Source organism: Lepisosteus platostomus, chromosome 24, assembly GCF_059453375.1.
Source record: "Lepisosteus platostomus isolate fLepPlt1 chromosome 24, fLepPlt1.hap1, whole genome shotgun sequence".
Classification (NCBI taxonomy): Eukaryota; Metazoa; Chordata; class Actinopteri; order Semionotiformes; family Lepisosteidae; genus Lepisosteus; species Lepisosteus platostomus.
In genome coordinates this window covers 14,003,811-14,027,604 of record NC_142634.1, presented here as the reverse complement: position 1 = coordinate 14,027,604, position 23,794 = coordinate 14,003,811, and the positions used below count along the sequence as shown (strand labels likewise).

Sequence of the window (23,794 nt, the reverse complement as noted above, 5' to 3'; positions counted from 1 at the left end):
ATCTTAGCTCTTGCAAATTCCACACATTATGCTGAAAAGCCTTAGGCAATTTAGCACCCGACCAGAATAATAAATCATACCGGGCATGCAGACGGGCACAAGGTACTCATTCATTACTCTCCTCAAGGAGAGAAGCTGAAGTGTGCAGACAGCCTAAATTCGTAAGCGCACACACCTTTCTGGAACTGTCAGAGTAAAAGCCTTCTGCTCAAATTTGTTTATACATAATTTACCTAATACTATATTTATCCCTTATTTAAAGAATATTCAGACACATTGTGACAGAATTTTGAGAACATTGAACATAGAATCAGATAGAAAATAATATTACATATTAAAAGCTTGCAGTTTGTTTTTTTATTATTAATACTTAGTTTGCAATACTTTTTAATGAAATTTAAAATTCATACATTAAAAAATTCACAATATTTTAAATTAATTTAATTTGAAACAACCTTATATAATTGTAATATGTTCTTTCCATTTCATACACCGAACAAGTTACCAGCTTACAGGAAACAATACAATGATGAAAAAAATGAGCAGCTGTGCTACTGCAAACCAAATTCCACCTTCTCTTCACCTCATTGTCTGTATTTACTAGTTTAATTTACTAAAGATGGCTCAAAGGACATGTCAGCACAAAATATAAAAACATAAAATATGAACTAGTCATCGAGATCTGGGAAACCTACAGCAGGTGCTGAGACATGAGAGATGGTCCACACATTGGTGTACTGTATACTGGGATAAACCACCATAAAAGATCAGAATATTTTATGAGCAACTCATCACAAAGCTCTGTGCACTGAAACCCAGGGTAGGTTTGTTTTTTACAAATCCACAAATAAAAACATGAGAATCAACAGATGTATTTTTCAGCTTTCCCTTTTATCCGACTTTCTTGGTACAATTTTTTATACACTGTTGGAAAAGCATTAAAGCATCTCTTGACACATTAGATCCATGCATCATGTTTAAAACAATTCTGAAATTATTTGTCAGTATTAAATAATTCAGGGAGCAAAAAGATACAGTTGTAACTCACACAACTTAAGTAAGAAGGTCAGCTACCCAAAGTTTAAGTTCAACAAAGGAAAAGAAACACAAAGCCTTCTCCATCCCACTTGAGCAAGTGAAATGTCTAGAACAAAGCACTACAACAGCAAGCAAGCTCACAGCAGGACACTAGAATACACTGAGGAACATGGAGAGAAGAGGAGGTTAAGGATTGTTCTACTGTAGGCTTTGAAGTCCAAATCCTTTTGATCCTTGAAATCTTTATTCTTTTTTCCAGCTTTTAGATATAACAACTTCCTTATCCCTGTTAATGGAGCCCACTTAATTTCAGGAAATAGTTTAAGCCAGGGTTTCCATTCCTAATACAGATGGCACTTAAGTCCAACACTGTGCACATCACAGAAAAAGAAAAAAAACTTTCAGAAGCCTTCTTAATTAGGCAGGAGAGCGATTATGTTTTGGAAAAGCTTTGATCATTAAAGGAGTCAGCACATAGCTTTCTTCAGGTGTGCTCACACCTGAGGAAGGCTCCACGACCGAAACGTTGTGTTTTCTTTCTTCTCTTTTCAGCATGGAATAAACCTATTACTTGTTCCTGTGCAGCACATAGCTTGTTTTGTTTGTTAGTCACACTTCTAAAGTGTTAAATAATAGTAAAAAAATATGCTTTTATATCCGGGATCAAAGATGTTTTGCTACTGCTTACAGACCCTGTAATCACATAAAGTGGGGGTGCGGGGATGAGGAAGAGTAGGCATCATCGACCCGCCCACCCTTGGCCACTCCCCTTTCATACACCACACCCACCTCCGAGCCCCTCCCCTTTTAACATGTCACAGGCTGTGCAGCCCTGTGCAGAAGGTGCATCTTTCATCCACATCACTGTGAACTTTCAAGCTACCAGCAAACTGCAGCGGGCCCCAAGAGCCTGGAGCCCAGGCAAACTCCTCCCTTGGCAGCACCTAGGCCATCAGATACCAGCACTTTGACAACTCCTTGAGATGTTCCAAGCTTGAACCTGCCACGCCTGGATGGTGAAGCTTGGCCTGAACTCAGGGGCACACCTTTAACGGTGGATCCTGCTCAGGCATACAACTCTTGGAGCAACCTTCTTAATACGAGTCAACCACAAGCAAATAAAAATCACCAAACATTAAAGTCATTATTAAACATCCATTTTTTATAATAGCCATTTCTAAAGTAAAGTAAAGTAAAGTACAGTACAGAAAGCTGGAGGAAGCCTAAAAGATGAGTGGATCAGGGTCTAGCAGGCATGTACTCTACAGGCGGGAGGCAAGACACATTCTAAGAGGTGAAAAGTACAAGAGAGTGGAAACTTAATTTCAGCCCGTCAGGGTCCCGAAGGAAAGGTCCAGAAAGGTTCCCTTTATCTCAGTAGATGACCAAGAACACTCCTCCTCTGCACAGCGCACTTTTACCTATGTATCTACGGGGCAGAAATATCACATTTTTGTCACTTGCAACACGCCCAGGGGTAGTCACAGTCCGACAGGCAAACAAAGCTTTGTACTCAACGGTGTCATTTGTCTCTTTCTGCTTGAAACTTTTAGAAAATAAAAACCTAACCGATTATAAGGCTGCAGGCACTATTACACATCTAGACTGCAACTGGCGTGGAGAGCTATGAAAGAAAGTCATTTTAAGAGCAGCACTTTGTAATAAAGAATTGTCAGCCCATGTCTAAGGCAAAACAGCAGTGTTTCTTTGTTAGAGAAAGGTATGATTAAAAATTATCTGAAATTTCCTAACTTCTTCTAGATGCAAGCAACTTTATTCCATGTATCTCCTTGTCTATTACACATCTTTTTGTAAAAAAATGTGTAAAATGTAACTTGCACAACAAAACGATCTCTATTTTTATGGTGAAGTACACAGCTTTGTGAGTGTCGAGCTCTACGGTAATCTAACTAAAAAATATATAATTTTAACATTTTTATGTACAGTATATATCCTTTTTAGTTGCGTTTGGCCTCTCTGGGCAAGCTATATTTAATACATGTTCAGCTGCAGTTTTTGGGCAAGTGATCTACTTGCTCCATCATCGATGCATTCCAAGCGCAAGGAAAGGAGAGCGTGGGAGATTGGAGGATAAACAAATTCGAGGGATACTAGGAATGTACTAAGGATAGCAAAAGCATAAGGTGGCAAACAGGAGCATTTATAGCAAAAATTCAATGAGATGAGTGGCTGACAGTTTACTGACATGTCTAATGACTATTGTCATCCCAACTCATTTTTGTCAACTTTTCAATGGCAGACTGCTGAGAACCAAACCGCTATACTGTAGATGAAATGACTTATTGGTTATATATCAATTTATGCTGTATGCAAGCTCATCTTTTCCAAAGCTGTCTTCATTTCAGTAACATTTTAAGTACGGAAGTTCAAGAAGAGTAGAATCTTTACGCTTTTAACGCCACTCAGATAAATGCATTTGAAGGACTTAGTGCTAATCTTTGCGTATGCTCTTGAAATCATTTCTGTTATCTCAAAAGGCAGTCTTTTGTGATACAAAGCATCTTTGTATCATAACGCTGAATAAAAAGGCTCAGACTATGCTTTCAGCTCTCAAACCAGTCTCTGGGATAATACAGTACATTCTGGTATTTAATAACATCTGAATAATAAAATGTGCAGCTAAGGATGAAATAATAAGGTAAACAAAACAGATTTCCCTCTGGACTGCTCTTCTCTAGCATTGTGATATCAAACGGTACAGAAAAAAAAGTCAATTAAAATTTTCTTTGAAATGTAATTTTATAGATCTGGGTCTTTTTTATTGTATTCTTCTTCTTCATTTCCCCTGGTATCAAAATGACACTCTAGTCTGGCATGAAAGGTAACCACTGTCGCAGATAGTAGCTTCTAGGGGGCGCTATGATCTGGCAAAGCAACGAAGATACTAGGAGCAATGGTTCACAGCAGCCAAATTAGGAACTTCAGTTTCTAAACAAGGAAACAAATTTTGGTTTGTGGGAAGGACAGCAGCATCTGGGAAAACACCTGATTTCAAAACATACTACTAAGCCCAAAAAGGTTCAAACATGCATAAAAAAGTATACTTCACTGTTGCATGTTGTTACATCATAACGGTCCTGTCCCCTCACAGCTCGCTACGGCAGTGACTTGCAACATTTTCTCTGAAAGCTACGCAAGAACAGGGGGCTGCTTTCAAGCTTTGCCCATGCGGTGCCTTCAGGCTGCGGTATTTGGAAAGCAGTGCAGCATTTCAGGGCAACGTGAATATCCTCTTTCTGGAGTTTCTGAACTCCCCTCCTGAGGACCCGGTAACAGCCCAGGTAATTTGATAAAAGCAGACCTAGTCCTGCCAGAATTCTGTTCACCATTATCAGCCCAGTTCCAGCAGCAGTCCCAGCAGATATGGTGTCTGAAGTCGGCCCTATCCAGGACCAGCACTGATACTAAACAGGTGATCTCAAAAACACAATTTTTCCTTATTTAAAGCAGGGTGTGACTGCACATTGAGAAAACTACTAAAGAAAATCTGCATTTTGTTTATCATATGTACTTCCATTATTTATACCCCTTTCTAATTGCACACAATGAGCCCAGAAACCACCAACCTTGAGACGCCTTTGCATCAGAGGGGCGAGGCGTCATTAAAGGAGAATTAAAATAATTTTTTTCTCACATTTGTTCAAGTGCAAACATGTAAGCTGAGGCATTTTGGAAAAGATTTACTGTACTTTCTCTCTAAATCGTGCCAATTAAGATAATGCTCTCACTCGCTTACTATTACAGCTTGTTTCTCAGCGACTGAGCAAGAGCTTCAGAATCCCAGCTCACTCTGGAACAAGACTGAAAAAGGTGTACGGGATTCCAACAGTAGGTACTTCATTTACTCTCCATTGCTCAATACCGTGTTTAAATGATGTATACCCAGGCAAATTCATTGTCCAGAACTGACATTTCCCCCCCCAAATACCCAGAATAACATTCTGGGCACATGGTAAAATCTGAGCCCTAAAAGCAACACTGTTTACCCGACTGTCCCCCCTCCCCAGCCCTTGAGACCCCGGGTATTCACCATGGTTTTGCAGCGGGGGTCACCATCGGGGTCAGTGAGGTTGCCTCCGTAGCAGGCAGGCAGCTGGTCTGGGTCAATGTGTTTCCGCAGGACCTCCTGCCAGTTAGCTGTCCGCAGACAAAGGGACAGTTAGCAGGAAGCCCAGGATAAAAAGGCCTTGTGGGGCGGGAACGTTTCATCTTCTGTCTTCTTCAATGAGGAAAAGCGTTAAACCTTTACATAGCCATGTATGCAGTATGACATTCACCGATTTGTGCTGAAGAGCTAAAGAAAACATCTCTTAATGGTTATGATCTAGCAAGAGACCACGCAGCTGACAATAAACAAAATGGCCTGTTTCACCTCACTTTGTGGATTTTTCTGTCACAGATATAAAAAGATAAGCAACTTTTCTGATAATACAATGCTGGGGCAAATTGATCCATTAACTTTCCTTTGTTCCAGCTAGTGCTACAGTAAAGACTTCAAAAGATGAGTTTTTGATCACAGCAATATAGCTGTGCTTTCTACAGATACATGTGGTTACTTCAAAGACAAAAGCAATAAAGAGCAGTTGTTTATAGCTCTCATTGCCAGTAAACACTACACGAACTGAATGAATAAGTGATCATACACATATTCCAACATCAACAGCAAGACAGCAGTCAACCCATTTCGAGTGAAGCGCTGATCTCACCTCCCAATACCACAATCTTGCGGCGAGTGTCCTCACTCAGGAAGTGCTTGATGAGATTGTAGGCCACAGGGAAGAGTTTGGGGGCTGCAGAAAGGGTAAGAAATTCAGTGGCAAACTGTATTTCATCATGCAGGATGGGTGCTCTGAGGACTGTCTCTTCCAGTCGCACTCCAGATCAGCGCGAGCATTTTTGTCCCTGCCTGACCACTCAGTAAGGGTTAAGTTCACATAGAAAGGTACATACAGTCTAGTAACCCCAGGACTTTTCTTTGTGCTAACTCTCTATTCTAACACAGACCAATTCTGACTCCAGAGATCAAGGATATAAAATTAAATAACAGAACTGTCTCCAAAGAACATGAAAAACATTAAAAAGTAAAAAGCAGAAAATACTAAATCCCAAATTCTAAACAACAATTATTCAAGGCTTAATCACATCAAGCAACAAAAACACCAATTCAGTCAAGTCCAGTCTTCCATAGTCAAATGACATGCTACCTAACAGGAAAAAAGATATTAATAGATACAAAGAAATGTAAATGTATCCATCTGAAGAACTAAATTAAGTTCAGTGACAATGCAGGCCAGACCCCAGGTGACAGTGTACACTCTGCTGATGTTTCTGCTTTGTTATAGCTCTTCAGACACATTTCTAAATACTTCAAAACTGCAACCTAGAATTTTTACTAGGACAAATTTTCAAGTGGTCATGAAACACAGAAACAGATGCGAGAATGAATATGTAATTTTTCTCAACCAATAGGATTTACCCGTTCTCTTTGTTACTTACTTTGATTATATAATTATTTTGAAACGCCCAGTACTTTTTTAATGATGTCAAATATGCATTGTACCCTGAGCATTTTTATTTTGCTTCACCAGTCTGGACTGGAGGAGTGTTATATACCCCATTCATCGTCATGCTTTTCGTGGGGCTGTTAACTTTCTGAGTGAATATTCCAGCACAGGGAGATTTTAAAAGGCCCCTTGTCGCTGACTGCCAGGAAATACCCACCTTTAATTACAAACAGCCTCTTAAGCCCCTCTGGGTAATTATCCTCAAACATGGTGAGGACCTGCAAAGGCAGAGAGAAGAGAATAAGGCCAGGAGCACAGCCAGCACAGCTCGAGTGAGACCAGTCTGGGAAACAAGCGGCTCAGGAGAGGGTGACAAGAGGCTTTTCACTCACAACAGAGGTATTTTTCATGGGGTGGTTTCCGAGTCGGGATAATGTTCTTTCAAAGAGAGAGACTGTGCAGAGACCACATTTAACTGGATACTCTGTATAAAAACCCAGGAATCTCAAACTCAATTCCCAAATGTATAGGATAGAAATGAGAAAATAAACGCCAGGCCAAGTTCTCAGTTACACTGTTGATCTAATTCCTTACTTACCCGTACAATTTTAATACTTCTAACCAGTCTCTAAGGTCACTGCCCCTTTAAGAAAATTAGTCATTTGAGTAAACATGAATAGCTAAAGAATAGCCTACATTAAGTCTTATTAGGAAAATAATTAGAATAATTGCCTGAGTTCTCAAGTTAGAACAAAAAACACAGGAATTCTGGGTGGCATAACTAGCACTTCTCAGCACTTCTCAGCCATGTGTGTTTGTGCATATTTTTTTAACACGGTTTGTTTTTATGGCCACTACCAGAACCTTTTCTCCCTACCTCGTGGTGCTTGAGTTTTTACCATTCTGTCCCATTGTCACATATATCACTAATGAATCATTAAAACCCATAACTCTTTCAATTACAAGCTCAATTGTCTTCAAATTAACTGTATAGTATTCAGACAGATGCATACAGAAACCCTGCTCTTGCTAGGGTTACTAAAGAATGGTTCTGGTGGTGCTGTTGTTTGGAGTTCTGCTCTTGGCTGGTCCCACTGAGGACGGGACACCCCACCTCATCACCTCCCCACGTGAAGAGAGACTCTGGTACCTCATCTCCCTTACAACCTAATCTGGTTATGTTACTTCACATACATTTATACCCCCACAGCAGGACACTGTCAGTCAGGATTTGTACAGTAGGTGATGAGTGGTGGCTCTGTGGCTAAGGATCTGCACCTGTGGCTGGAAGGTTGCCGGTTCAAATCCCGCGGCCGGCAGAGTGTGTTGGGACCCTGAGCGAGGCCCTTAACCCCTGCTACAGGGGCGCTGTACAATGGCTGACCCTGTGCTCTGACCCCAAGCTTCTCTCCCTGTCTGTGTGTCTCATGGAGAGCAAGCTGTGGTATGCGCAAAGACAAATTCCTAATGCAAGAAATTAATAAATTGTTTATGGCTAATAAACTGATCTGATCTGGTCTGGTCTGAGTAGTGCTCAGAGCAGTGTCAGTACCTCTCCATATGCCTCAATGGCTGGCTTCCACAGGTGCTTCAGGCCCAGTCCTTCACAGTCATAGATCATGGTGATGGACTCCACATTCTTACCCATCTGAAACACACAGAGGCAAATGGTTCTGCTGTTTGGTGGGACCGTGGGGGCTGGCAGCCTTTAAGAAGGGGTGATATTAATAAAAGGGGCACAGGGCATCGTAACTCTCTCAGTAAATGGCTCAGCTGTTATCAGTTTCCCAGCTCAGTTAAATTAAATACGTTCAATATATGACAAAGAATTTCTATATTAAAGATTGGGAGTAAACATTTAAATCCTATGCAACATGCCCTTGGGCACAAATAATAAGACTGCTATGCTCTCACACAATGTCTCACACACTGCTGCATTCTCATTGGTAATTTACAGTAAATAAATAATTGAATACATGTTATTACAATCTTAACAATTCAAGACAAGGAAGATACCTCACATCTGCCCTGTCAGAAGACTGCAACATCCTATGGAAATTACTGTTTACATCTGGTTCTGTGGTTTGCACTTTGGAAGACTACACTTAGAAAACTGCCAAACGGACTGAATACACCCAGTTATACAATGCCATGTCATTAGCTGGCTGGCTGTGATACAGAAATTTACTATACTCGTCTTTAAAACTGCAGATTTTTCTTTGCATCCACATGCAAATTAAGGAAGACCCAGAATTATTGCTATTTTGCAGTGTGTTTTTTCCTTATTTTTTTTCTCATGGATAAAGTCTGCCAACATTGTTCATTTCTGGGGTCCTCTGTCAACCCAACTGCAGAGCATATGGGTAAGAAATGAATGAAAACGACATCTCTGCTTGGACAACACATCTCAGTGTATTAATTACAGTACATGTGCACATTCAGGAGTAGAGCACCAGTACCTTCTCCGTCTGCAGCTGGCACTCCTTCTGCAGTAACTCGCAGTCCCGCACCTTGGATTTGAGAAAGTCCTGTTTAGAGGCAGAAAGCAGGAGACCCTTGGGGTCCACAGGGCCAATCACATCGTACCAGATGGGGCTGCCCTCACTGTCATAGCCGCACATCCCTCCCGAGAGATATCGCTCGATGACCTGGACAGCAGAAACACAAGGCAGGTAGTGACCTTGCAAAGCTTGACTGAAAGGACACAGACTACAGGCGACCAGCCAGGGGCTGCTCAAAATCAAATGTGCTACAATCAGTTCATGATGTTCCTCATCAAAGCTACAGAGTAATATGAGACGACATTAGCAAAACAACTTAGAAAATTAATTAAATTACTAAAAATATGGAGAATTCCCATGTGAACTTCAAAGGAGCTGACAAGAAGTTGATTCATAATACTAGAAAAGAATGAAAGTTAATTAGTTCTGATAATTTCACAATACAGTGTATCAAACTCATCTCGATAGACTCCCAATTCTGCTCGTATATGTAAAGTCAAAGCTAGCACCCATGGACAGCTGCCCATCAGTGTGGTATAGCTACATTTTCACACTTTAAAGTGAAAATAGGCCTCTACTATACATATGTACAAAAAACATCTTTATGTGATTATTATGTGGTCTTTGAAAAGTGAACACCATAATCCTCAAAAAGCTCTTTGTTAGCATATTCACCCTTAGGGCTTCTGTGATGTAAATAAACCATAATCTGGTTTTATAGTGGCTTTCGGTCAAAGGGGCTCACTTTTCCTTTTCACTGCAGCTTAGTGGCTGTCCTAAAGTAGTTAATATCTTCTTACACAGTGAAAAACAAGTACCACCAACACGGGCAGCTCTGGCCTTCCTGTCTCAAGTGGCCATAAATTCAGGCTCCTGCAGAACTATCAGCGTTAGTTACAGTTTTTACCTCTGGAGGTTGCCAATCTGTAGTTATAGTGTCTGCTTTCATGTGTTTCCGGAATTCTACATGCTGAAAAAAAAAGAGAAGCAGTCAAACCGAGTGAACTTTAACCACTACAGGATGTTCATTCCGTCCACTGCATTTAGTGTCAATGGAAAATCTATACAGTGGCCTTTTTTTAAAGGGATTTTGAAGATCAAGGCGTTTCTGGGTGGGTCTTGATTTCAGTTCCTCAGTCTTGGTTTTATGAATCTGTACAAAGCTTTCAAAAGCAGTCATGTGACTCGCACGTCCCTTTACTTGAGCAGTGTGGAAGATCAATAAGGCACACACCCAGGTAAGTAAGGTGGGATAAAGTAAAATTGTGAATAATGTACAAAAAAGTACTTGAACGGGTTATATCCATCCATCCTATTTACAAGATCAAATTGCTAAATGCCTGTTTATGGTTATTTATGGTTAACGTCTTGTGCATAAACATAATTATTTTGTAATTTATAACATCATCAAGTTCATTAATCTGGGAGTTAGTTGACTGTTTAAGATCAGCACAAATGCAAAAATTGGTCAGGTTTACACAACTTTGTGACAATAACAGACAGTATAACAGCACCAATGTCCCTGTGCTTTGTGATGACAGAAATGTCTACTAGGTTAATTTACTTTTAATTTTACTTTTTGACATTTAAAACAAGGAAATCTTCCAGGTTGGCCTTCAACCTCTGCTGTCCAGGAGGAAAGCAGGGACTCTGAAATGTGCTGCATCAGAGGGAGAAGGAAGAGATCGAGGGACAGTCTTTTTTGTTTGGAGGAGCTTCCGATTGAGACTGACTTTTGAAAGAGAGATTATTTTTTTAAAGGCATTGTGGAGGAAATTTTTTTTTGGAGAACTCTAGTTAGAGTTCAGTCAGAGAATGGCTTTTTCGTTGAATTTTTTGTATGTGTATTTGTCTTTTGGAGTGTATACCAAACAAACTATTGTTCTATAGCGATGTGCTACTCTCTGATGTTTTGGGGGTATATATAGTAGACTTGTAAAGTGTCACTTTTATAGAAAATGCCTGGATCACACCATTACTAAATGTACAGTAAATGAAAAGCTCAATTCTCAAAACTTGTTGGATATCATTACTGTTTCAAAATCCATTCATCCATTTTCAATAACCACAGGGTCCTAATCATGTTTGCGGTGTGCTGGAGCCTGGTTTCAGGGAAGTCACGGTTAGCCACCAAGCCAAATTGTTATTATGAAAACCTCAGCATTATGGCACAGGACACTGTGGGCACAGCAGATAAGGTTTTGCTTTTATCACACTGGTGAAGAGAAATCCTGCCTCTCCTGCAGCATCTACGAAGCTATGTATGGGACAAAGGAGATCATTAGGCTTAAGAATCACAGCAATTATTATCTGCTCACACAGCACTGGGAAGATTATGGGTTACTTCAGGGTATTAAAAGAAGTTCTTCGACACTAGTGTACCATGCAAGAGCTAAACTTCTTCTGAAAGTTTCCAGAAATGTCCACAGTGTTACTGAAATATGTTTTCTAATGCATGAACCAATGACTCTGCATTAATCATGAGAAATGGTTCAAACAATATTTGCGACCCCATAATGAAACATGCTTTTTGAAATATTATATTAATATGATTTTTATCCAACGACTTGTTAAGATTTAAACAGTACCTTTTTAGCAGTCTAGCTACTCCTGTTCGACTAATAAATTATTGTATCTGCTAATGATCCCAACATCAGGGGCACACGTGCCTATATCAAGCCAAACGTCATCAGAGAAGGTTTGCTAAGGTATGCTGATCACAAATGAATCGATTTAATTCAGATTAAGGGAGATTTACAAAGCTGGTTCTTATAAAGCTGAAGCTTAATATGACACTACACAAGGTTTCTACATAAAAGCTAGGGGATTGGAACTTTTAATTAGTCTGACATTTAGATTCAAGCTCTTTCATGTCACGTTTATGCCCACCAGAAAATAATAAAGCCCTGTTATGTGGCTTCAGAGTTTCAAGTTTTATAGATCCGGAAATCTCATGGAATAAGGGATTTGGAGGGAATCTGTTGCAGACCCAACCAGGTTTATAGGATTTAGGAGTCCATTATTTTTAAGATGTCCCAATAAGGCATATTTGCAAATTTGTTTTCCTTTGCATTTGGCATCTTACAAATGGGGTTTTGTAAATTGTGGCCTTTCCACAATTTCACTGGTGAAGTGGAAATACTTCACAATAAAATAATATTTTGTGTAATAAAAGCCAGAGGTAATAACAACAATATTATATAAATAGTATTATACAGTTTAAACATGACAAAAATCAATGGGAACCAATCTATAGGAACATAAAAAATATTACTATATGTAGTCTACCAAAATCCATGTTAATGCATGCTTCCTACCCTATCCAATACTCCCACCCCCCCCCCCCCCCACACCCTGTATGTATGCACTACACCCTGTGGAGTTCAGTGCAGACAGCACTGCCTTGTTTGACCATTTCTGTGCTTTTGGGTAATATCCTCACAAAGCAGTGTCGTGTCAAGGTGAGCCTGCGAGAGGCAGCACAGAGAAGGAAACTCGTAAGATTACGACATTGGTGGGAAGATGTCAGATGGTCCCCGGCATCCAAGTGCATCACATTGATACTCTTCACAATCACCATTTAGATAAGATAGAAGAAAGATACATTTTTAAAACGTATGTACTATATGTAAATGCCACAAATGTTTAGGTTTATGCTTTTATTATACAATATTACTTTTTATCACATTCTCATTTCATACGCAGGTTCTGTACAGATAAGGCCATTCATTTGGGTGTAATAATATAGGTATGTAGGTACCAACTGGTGGCTTTGATGGCTGCATTCACATATCCCATATCACATATTCATTACACAAGATGTCACATTTCTCCAGTGTGGACTTGCCTTGCGCTCCACTTTGAAGAAACCTCAGCTCTGCACGAGACACTTCTGTTTGTGAGTGCTTTTCAAGAAACCCAAACAAAAACATGCCTTACCTTTCTGAGCATCGCTTCTGCTTTCTGCACATTGAAGTTTCTAGCTGTAAGTAGAAGAAATAAATGGCAATCATTAAAAATGAATACATTGGAATTAACACACTGCACAGCCTTCTGCTGCAGTGGTTAGAATTGTTGCCTCACAGCGTTGGGGCTCTGGGCTCAATTCCAGACCTGGGGTGCTGTCTGTGAGGAGTGTGCATGTTCTCCCCTAGTTTGCATGCGTTTTTTCCAGGTTTCTGCTCTGGTTTCCTCCCAAAGTCCAAAGACATACTAGTAGGTTAACTGGCCTCTGGGAAAATTGGTGCGTGTCTGTGTTTGTGTCCGTCTGGACCCTGTGATGGACTGGCGTCCTGTCCAGGATGTCTCCTGCCCTGTGTCCAGTGCTTCCTGGGAGACTCTGGGCCACTGTGACCCTGAATTAGATTAGTGGTTATTTAAAGTAATCGACATATATAAAACTGATAGTTATCAATAGAAATTCAAATTGAACTAAAGATAACAGCAGATAAAGCTACAAAACTACAAAGCAACACAGGGATTTTTAAAGTCAAATTAACTAAAAATTAAAAACAGATGGCCTCTGTTGAGCAAACTGAAGGCTTTGAACAACAACAAAAAATTAAAGGTATAACCATCTCAGAAGAACCTGAGCCCGTATCATTTGGCATTCATTTTTGGATCTGGTGCATTGTCAATAACAAAATGTAGGTAGGTGGATCAAGTGTGTTTTTATCTAGTTCTATAGACTGCATACTGATAAATTCAATACCTCTGCAAACAAGGAGAGTCTGCACTGTTTTGCTTTGTTACTTATCACCTAAACCTTTACAAGTCTCCATGAATCTGTATTGATCTGAAGATCAAAGCTAGATGAAAACTGTTACACGGGAGGTAGAAAATACCCCCTTGCAAACATAAATGGCAAAATAAAACATTGCTAACAAACCCAGGTGAAGAAGAATGGGCTCAGACTACACTTTCCAGCATGCTGTGAGAGAGCCAGCCTTGAATGGCTGCTGTGTAATGCCCACAGGGTTCTACTCTTGATCAGCGAAGCTTCATGTTTTAAGGACCAGCGGAGGGGCAGCAGCATATGTCAGGGTCCTCTTGCTATATAAACTTAGGTGAAAGCTAGAGAACAAGGATAGTGATGGTTAGCCTACCTCCACCCCTACCCCCCCACAGTCAGACTTGACCTAGAATCAGCATGAAACTAAGCACCTTATACTCTCAAGGGGATTATTAGCTTACACTAGTAGTCACCAGACTGCAAGTGCAATGCCTGGAGAAAGCTGAAGATTCCATTCAGCTTCTGCACCACAGAGGTGCCCATCCATGAGGCAGACAGACTGTTGTAGATGTGACTTTGCTGCAGACACATTCTTCTGTATTTCCTTAGCACGGGCAGATGTGCTTGTCTTCCCGTTTTCCCAAAGGATCAATGTAGGAGGCCAACAGAATAAGACACCATTTCTTTCATTTGACCGAAGAACTTGTTTGACCGTTTGCAAGAACATGTGCGTTCTTGCATTTCCAGGTAGTACCATTTACCCCAAATAGCTCACTGCTGATTTGCTGGGAGACACCAAGTCTGTCTGTGTTCACATTTAAAATCTAAAATCAATCTGTTTTTCAAATGATTTTGTTACAGACACAAAACAGACACTCTGAAAGTATTAAAATGAGTAGTAGTATATTTTCTAAATGATTTCCATTATAACACTTTTGGTAGGATGAATGAGCAGAGGCATCTTTGACAACGAAGTATAGTCTAACAATAAACAGCATCTGTTACAATGAATTTATTTTCAGATTTTCAGATGCATGGTGCTCACACTTACAAACAGACCTAACAGCAATCATAAAAGCAAGATGGATTTTTAATGGTGCCATTTTAGAAATATATCATTAGTATGATCAACCCCCATTCCCCAACAGGAAATATTTCCTACAAAAAGACTGTTACAATTCCAAAGACGGGGTGGCTGATTATTAACCTCCGAAGTCGCTGGATATAAACGATGCTTTTCTGCTATTCAGCAATATCTTTCATGTTATTCTAATATGCACTGCACAGTGTGACTGACAAACAGAAAAATCTTAAGCTTACCACTGACAGAGACTCTGAACTCTGAATTGGTGCAGCCCACAAGATCTTGTCAGATTATTGCTTTTTGCACAGGTTTGATATCTTGGGGTAGAATTTTGTGGGTTATATCTAGGGTGGCTAGTGTCGTTTTAAGAAACAAGCGTTTCTGCTGGGACTGTTGCCTCCCACAGCTTCCTGCCATATCAACAAACAGCACAACACACCACAACAGAATTCTAAACAGATCTTGGATAACAGGCTTGTTGTGGACTTTCGTAGCTGTTCCTTTTTATTGCTGTCTTTTATAATACTTCCAGTGAGTACCATACAATAGCTGTACAAAGAACAATTTCCCTCTTATCTACCAGAGAGAAAAAACACTGCTCCATAAAGGCCCACCAAGCTTTCTGCAGCATGAGAAGTTTACAGGGGCACTATTGGGCATTTATGAAAAATCTGCAACCTTAGAGTGCTGTGAAATATATTATCCAGTGCATGTGGCAGCACCTAGCTGAATGACCATTAGAAATCCATACTGCTTAACAGTTCTGTAATCCTGCATTTCAGTAAACAAACATTATTAACTTTATCACTTTTTAGTGAATATCTTCAACCTTTCCAACTCTGCAGGCTACAGAATTGATTGTACGCGACGTGATCGTATGTAGATAAAAGGTGATGTTCCAATGGCTATGGTGAAGTGAGCTGCCTTTTGATCCAAGATTTACTCTGGTTAATCTTATCTCACAGGCTGGGGGGGCAATAACCTGTGTTTTCATGACCAGAGGGACAAAGAGCAAGTCAGCAGACCAGACAGCCAAAAGAGAAGAGGAAAAACCCCAAAAGCTACTGCTGACCTCTTGGAACCTCGGATGATTTGAAAACTGATAAACGATAATTTAAGGACTTTATTATTAGCCAACATGCTTATTGTACCACGCCCTGGTGCTCTGTGTTCCTCTATATGTCTTTTACTTGAATTATGCCATCTGTGAATATCAAACTGCCAAAGGTATTTTGATATTTTTCCATGGTCCCGCATTAAAGATGATTCTGAATTTCCACAAGAAATAAGACAGGCACACACCTCTGAAGTTATCGCTGTAATATTACAAAGGCTGCTAGCAGAACTGCCTGTCAGGGCACTACTGAATTCATAAAGGAGCTCTGCAAAACACAGCAATAAACTGCTTTTGGATCTAAGGTACAATTAAATAGAATACTGACAAAAATGCAAGCTCTAGTTTTCCACAGGTATTTAACACACCGGCGATTCATTTTCTAATCGCTTTTCTCCCGATTCAGGGTCCTGGGGGAGCTCGAGCCTACCGCAGCAAGGAACAGAAGCAAGTCTGCAGCGCTAAGAACATGCAAACTCCACACAGACAGCACTCTAAAACAGTCTGAAACAGAACCCAGCGCCCCAGACCTGCAAGGCAGCCATGCTAAACACTGCGCCACCGTGTCACCCATAAATATTCATCCAACTGAAACAAAAACAGAATCTTCACAGGTTACTGCCTAAATGGATATTCTTTGTTTCTGGAAGACATTTCAAGAGAACAAAGCCGCTATCCTTACAAAGGCCACACTAGCAAGGGATCAGCTGACCTTTTCCAAAGTCCACTGCATTTTATTCCATTGCACAAGGTTTTGCCTGTTTAAATGTTTTAGGCGTCTCAGCTTTCACGCTTTAGGACACCAATGGCCATGAAGGGCAGAATATACCATGGGCATGGAAGAAAAGATCTGAATAACAAATATTCACTGTTTTCATGGGAATGCTGCCACTGGTTCATGCACAACACAAGGTAATCCATTAGTTGTGACCACATAATTCCCCTGGCCTGATTTAAACGTAATCATTTATCTGTAGTTCTCATTTCTGCTTGCAGGGCAACAAAAACAAAAAATGGTAGAAATATATAATCCATATTTTATGGTTGCTGCCAGGTTTAGCTGTAGTAATGGCTGTGGCAACTTTCAGTTCCTAAATGGAATGATCTATGACTGTGCATTAAAGTTTTAAAAGCAACTCCTTCCCCTGAGAGTTGTCTTGAGTTTCCGCAGTTTACTTTCCTTCTGGATGTCAGAGAAACATTTCAGAATAAGAAAGTAACTTCTGTTACTTACCCTTTTTTGGGACGTTGAAAAACACTATCATTCATGTCATTTGAGTTAAAGGTATAGGCTACAGGTTAATCTATGCATCAGATTTTATATCAAGAAGTTACCCCAGCTAAATGTGTGGCAGAGCGGTACAATAGCATTTATTCAAAGCAGCAAATCCGACACTTAACCACCAACAAAACAATAATGTTTTACAGAGGAGAAGCACATCTTTGTTGCTGCACCTATATCAAAAGCTTCATTTTATACTGGAACCTGCAGTCTGTAGTTAATCATGTTGTAGTGCGTATTTAATAAGATTATAGACTTAATCATACAGTACCTCTCCTCCACCACACACACACAACTTCAGCTCATGACAGAGGGCCCTTCATCTGGTAAGCATGAATAATTACTTTGCTGTTTAGAAACTCTGGAGGGTAAAGTGGTGACAGGGGTCAATTTACAGAACCATATCCAGCCTCAGGGTTTTGGAGGACAAAGTTATACAGTGAGGTAAAATACAGCTGAAATGAGATGGGATACATTGAAGTAGCTCACATACTGTACAGTACCAACTACAAGATACCAGGGACAACACTTGAAATTAGGTGTAGAGCAATCAAAACAGGAAACAGGAGACATTTCTTTATACAGAGGATTATGGGAACCCCAATCCCAAACCAGCTCTCTAGCCATGTGATTACGTCTAATTCTGTGGGATATTTGACATTCTTGGATTATTAAAAAGCTAGCTACCATATGAGCGTGATGGGTCACATTGCCTTCTCTCATTTGTATTTTCCTTAAGATTCTTAAATGGCAAAGGCAGGACTGAAGCATCAAGTGAACGAGCCTTTGGGTGAAACCAGATGAACATGAAGGCAACCAGGCCATGATTCACTGACTTTGGAAGGTCAGAGTTCGGGAGGCAGTTCTGAAATCACTTTGGAGATCTGTGGATCTTGCATGATTCTGCCACAGCTCTGGAGACCCTCCACACCTCCTCCCTTCATCCAAGATACGGATAACATTTTAAAAACGAAGGGAACAGTAAATGAACAATCAGAGGTCTTACTCTCATATCGTTCTCTAGTTTTCCTTTTTGGGGAACCCACGAAACAAACTGCAGAAAAAATGGACTGATGAAAACGACCAGTTGGCCAAAGCAGCATTAATCTGTGTAGAGTCAGTTGCCTGGGGTCTGAGTATATTGATTTCTCTGTGCATCAGATATGAAGTTATTAATTAATATTAATTAATGAAGTTATTAATTAATAACACATGATTGAATCAATAGATTACCAAATGTAAAAGAAACATTTCTTACAACAGAATACTGACTGAGTTAAATAAACTGCTATCCTTCAGTTTGAAATGTTATTCCTGACCTCTTACAGAAAACAGATTATCCAGATACCCACTTTATACTGTTCCGAGACTGAGCTCTAATTTTTAACTTTTACCCACATGAAGCACTCTGTGTTATCAGTACTAAAAAACCCAACAGTTAAGAGGGGGCAAAGGTGAAAAGAGACAAAAGATAAAAGGATCCTTTTTTGTTGCAGAATTGTAATAGGCCAGATATAACATAGGCTAAAACTCTGGCAGATCATCTTCCAAAACCAGCTGTGTCGGCGATATACAATATGGGTGCATGTGCAGATCCTTACACTGGAAATGTTAAGTTTTATAAACAAGTCGGTTCCTTTCAAAACATATCTCTCCTGCCTCCCTCCTCCATTCCTTCAACACCAGTGAAGGCGGTCTCCGTTCTGGAGGCACTCAGGCCCTCTCACCAGTGATTTGGCAAGCGAATGACATCCCAGAGCTCCACTAGACACACTTCAGCTGTCCATTTCCTCTGCAGCACTGATTCAGAAACCAAGAGCGAACTGAACTCCACTTTCTGACCACAGCACCACTCCTCTGAAGCCAAGCCTATCACTGCAGGCCAGCTGACCGACTGTGGCCACTCAGTCATAAAAATAGCCATGGGAAGAAAGGAGCAGTTCTGGGCACTCTTCAGTGCCATCATTTTTGAAAAGTGTACTATTTTCTATCTGTATAAAGTATACAGTATACTGTATACAGCAGATTTTATTGTTTTATTTTCACTTCAATCGTGTTTTTTGTTCACAATTATAGTTATTAGCACTCATCGTTTTAGTCATTTGAAATCACACTGAACAAAATAAAACAGCTAGAAATGAAGGTTATGGAGCTAAGAAATGCAGCAATTTTTTAAATGGTTAAATTTTTAAATGCCTTTGCCGGCATGCCCTGGAAATCGTGTTTATGTTTAATTCACCTGCCGTAGCATCACACATTTTAGACATTTATAAGTATGAGGCCCTAATACGTACTTCAAATCTGTTATCATCTGGACATACTATCATAACTGTGCATGCATGTACCCTCTCTTTTGTATGGCAACCTAGATGCATAATGAATCTTAACTGTTACATTTCTATACAGTATGTTGTTATGCCATTGGGCTGCTGCTGACTATTAATATGTAACAAAAATTAGGAGGAACTGAGAGAATACATCAGCTTTCAGCTGGGGATAGGGGGCAGGTGAGCACATTATGCAGTGCCCTCCGACTGAGTAGAGTTTTGGTGCACAGCAGCCACATGACTGGAAGTGAAGTAACTAGATATAAGCATTAACCACAGAGCAAGCAATGTGATCAGCTCACAAACAACAATGACCCAAAATGCACACAGACAATGAGGGACTCCAGTTCCCATAGCAATGAGTGCTTCTCACCAGCTCTGAATGATGAGCAGCTTTGAAAACACGGTCACCTACTGTTGCCAAACGCACACAGCCATTCACTTGGCTATAATTACTAGAGTTCTGATAGCCCAAAGACCTCTGGTTTCTGTACATGGTGACCAACAGACAAGGTGTTCCATCAAAGAGCTCTGCCCAAAGGATGTGAAAGATATATACGTCAACCCACAAACAGACCACAGGTAATCTCCTCAACCACCATGCCACCACTGACCAGCTTATTCATATATAAAGAATCCATACTGCAAATGCACCATATATCAATCAAAGGTTCCTTATAGTGTGGGGTACCCTAAAGGCAGAAACAATACACTTTCAGTATCTGTAATGTGTATCAGTGGCACAGACACTGGTTATAAATACACGTTATTTCTACAACAGTTGACATTTGTTAAAAGCCAGTAGCGATTTTTGCCGTGAAAGTAATTTCCAGACATCTAAGATGATCCTTGAAAAATTAAGACAGTGATCTACTACAACCACGGACCCAAACAGATCTAGTCTGCCCAAAGACTGAAATCCAATGGATCCACATGAAACAAGCAAACGATTTTTTTTTACACAGTGGCCAAGGAATCAACCAGCTTACCTCTAAGCCAGCGCAGTAGGAAGTGGTCATGCTGAGCAGGAAGTTTGGGCAGAATGTCCTGAATGTTCTCTCGAAACTGACAATGGAAGAGAAAACAAAAAAAAACACAAATGAAATAAATTCACTTTTAAATCTGACCATGATTACAGAATTAAAAACATGTGCCTTTTCTCTCAGAATACTGTGCACATGAAAGAGTCATTTAGCATATGACTCAAAGAATCACATGCAACATGTTATAATAAGCTTATAGAGAACAGAAAAAATAAAGGTGTCAATTTTTGGAAACAGGAACAAATTCATAATGCAAATGATGCTGTATAAATATGTATGTGTAAAATTAAAATGGTACCTAATACTGTATTATATTTATAACCTAGAATGTTATTTGTGGTCAAACGATGCATCAGAAAGTACTACACCACTTCTGGTCCTAAAAACACAGTGATGCTATTTCAGCATTTTAAATATGCTGTGAAGACTGTAACTCCTGGGAAGGCAATTTCACATGACAAGTGCTAAAGAAGAATATTCCAACTGAGAAAAACCTGGACTATCTGAAAGTCATGTGAAATTCCTCAGAGTGCATTTTCTGCATTACAGATGATAGTCCAGATTTCTGGCAGCAATCTGGCTGCAGCTGCAGGTGTTAACATCTCCTCAAGAACAGGAAGATGCACATTAGCATTAAATGGTCTCAAAAGGTGTGGAGCTGCTCGGACACCTTTGCTGAGGACAGGAAACAAAACAATAAGGAATCACAGGTTTCCTAGAAGCTAGAAGCAGGCCTTAAGGCACTATGACACTTGCTGATGGGTTGCTAGGCAACCCACGACATTCTTTGTTGATATACTATTAGATAACATTTAATTTTTGCACAAAAATGCATTAATTTATAGTATGTTAATCGATATACTCCCTTTTTACTTTGTGCTCCCATGAATACAGTAATTTAAATGCTAAATGCATGTTAATAACTACTGTGGCACAAAAATAATAGGATGCAGACAAGAACTTATTCCGAGGGGCTTTACATAAATTGCAGGTTCGGCTGTAGATTCGCTACCTGAAAATACGATTGAAAAAATCTTCTCGTTGGCTCAACAAATACAGGCGTCATTTCCACTGTATCAAAAGGAAATGTTGCGATACAGGGTGAATGATATGTAAATTGCACAATTCAACAACAATAAATCGTTTGTCGAAGCTGAATTATTCTGTAGCGATCTTACAAACAGGTGGTCCGTTTGCTACAGTCTGGTGCAATGCACATTTTCACCAAAGAAAAAAAATCTGAATAATAAAATACACCATCTTTTTATTGGTCTGACCATACTAGGTAAGGTTCTGATCATGAATCACGTTCAGCACTTTTGAATAAGTACGTAGTCATTTCGTAATGGAACATACATTGTATATACTGTATACAGAGGGGTTTTTTTCCCATTTTGACCTCGGGGACAGTAATCCCTATCCTTGAGTTCAACAGAAGCCTCACCATGACTCATATCTGCTGCTCTAATGCATAATGAATTTCATGAGGGTTTCTTTAACATGCTGGTTGGAAAACAGTGATTCTTGGAAACTTGTCCTGCATAACAAACTCACATTGCACTGTAAAATCTTTAATCACACATCGAGCCGTTTTTGTACCTAGCCTTATTTAGCTTTGCAAAAGATGCTTATCATCAGAGGGCACTTAGTTATAATTGAGATATTTCTTAAAATATCATTCACGTGTATTTCACGCAGAAATAAGGATGATTATGTTATATCATGTTTCAGATATGTAACCAAGACCGAGGAGCTATACTAAATACCAACCGCGATGGGCCAACAAAACCACTGAACTTCTAGATATTTTTTGAAGCGGAATGAAAATGATTTGTCACGTTAAAATGTCGTTTGCTATTTTTTTCCAGTCATTACAGACTGCGTCATATTAAAAGACGGTAAGGACATTTTATAACATAAGAGCTACAGAATACGCTGGTCTCTTTCAAAATACCCCCCCACCCCGTTTATTTACATGGTATATTTTTATTGTACTCAAAATCACCCATAGTTCCTACAAAAAAACAACAACAACATCTTTTTCACCTGCACGAACACATTTGTTCGTGCAGGTGAAACTTGTTATACAACCGGGATCGCGCTCCAGACACATTCCTTAAATGGGGAGACCAGGGTACTTGCTCATGACATATTTGTGGTTCCTGAGGATATAAACAGGGAAGACACACGCAGGCTAGCCTCCGCAGTGCTTGAACATTGAAAACATGCGCAAGCACCACGACATCTGCTGAGGAACCTCTCCAAACCAAATAGCGGTCCCCTTTCAAAGAGGAAATAAAACATTTCGTTTCGGGGAATTGTCTTACCTGCGCTAAGGCTTCGGCTTGTTTCGAGCCGAGGTCGCCGACCCTTCCACTCATTGTGCTGATTGGCAAACCTTACCTATAAATAACCTCTCTGCCCCGCTGCTCGGACCGAGACACTAGCGCTCCTTCCTACTCGCAGTAATACTGCGGCTGTCGAGGGATGGCGAGTTTTTAACGCTGGGAGCTTGGGGGCGCTGCTTTCCAATTCCAGCCAAACAACGCCGTCGCTAAGAAACGCCTTCTTAAAGCGCAAGAATTTCTAAAAAAAAACAATACGATGCGTGCATTGTATTGAGGGTAAGAATATGGAAGATAGGGGGTTTAATACCATTTCTAGCAGAAACAAACTTTGCAAGAAGTTTAAATAACACAGTAGCTAAGGAACGCCTTCTGGGGGAGCAAGGACAATCAAAGTGCACTGTATTGCATCGCCGAAAATAATATGGAAACATTCTATAGGGTTTAAAATCTTCTCTAACATAAGAACTTTTCAGGATGAGCCTCGATTTAAGTACAAAATCGCCTTCGTGTCTTCTACATTTTTTTAAAGTTCTGCAGCTAGTGAAAACGATCGATTTTCGCATATCTGGAAAATGTCGTCACTTGGATTTTATACTTTAGGATCGTCGTGGAGGCAGGCGTTTATGACAAATACGATATTGTAATTATTCAAGATTAATAATGGCAAAGGGATCAATGTTTCATCAACCAACAAAACACAAGCTCAAGACTTTCACGAATGACTTTCAAAATAACGCATGCTAATTTAGGTGTGGAAGCTTAGCGCAGATGAGTCCGCGAAAAGACCCTTATCAAATACC

General features: G+C 40.0%; 1 protein-coding gene across 1 annotated transcript in view; it reads right to left on the bottom strand.

Annotated features, from left to right (window-relative positions):
* Positions 1-23,141, bottom strand: part of LOC148641743 (SEC14-like protein 2) — a 31,303-nt gene extending 8,162 nt beyond the window's left edge. Inside the window, exons 1-9 of the mRNA XM_088617836.1 lie at positions 22,974-23,141; positions 20,593-20,668; positions 13,004-13,047; positions 9,972-10,034; positions 9,023-9,211; positions 8,116-8,211; positions 6,781-6,841; positions 5,766-5,849; positions 5,090-5,196 (exon numbers count right to left, since the gene is read on the bottom strand). Coding sequence (XP_088473962.1) covers positions 5,090-5,196; positions 5,766-5,849; positions 6,781-6,841; positions 8,116-8,211; positions 9,023-9,211; positions 9,972-10,034; positions 13,004-13,047; positions 20,593-20,668; positions 22,974-23,027 — 774 coding nt within the window. The 5' untranslated portion in view covers positions 23,028-23,141. The remainder of the gene's footprint in view (positions 1-5,089; positions 5,197-5,765; positions 5,850-6,780; positions 6,842-8,115; positions 8,212-9,022; positions 9,212-9,971; positions 10,035-13,003; positions 13,048-20,592; positions 20,669-22,973) is intronic.
* Between the last annotated feature and the right edge of the window lie 653 nt (positions 23,142-23,794).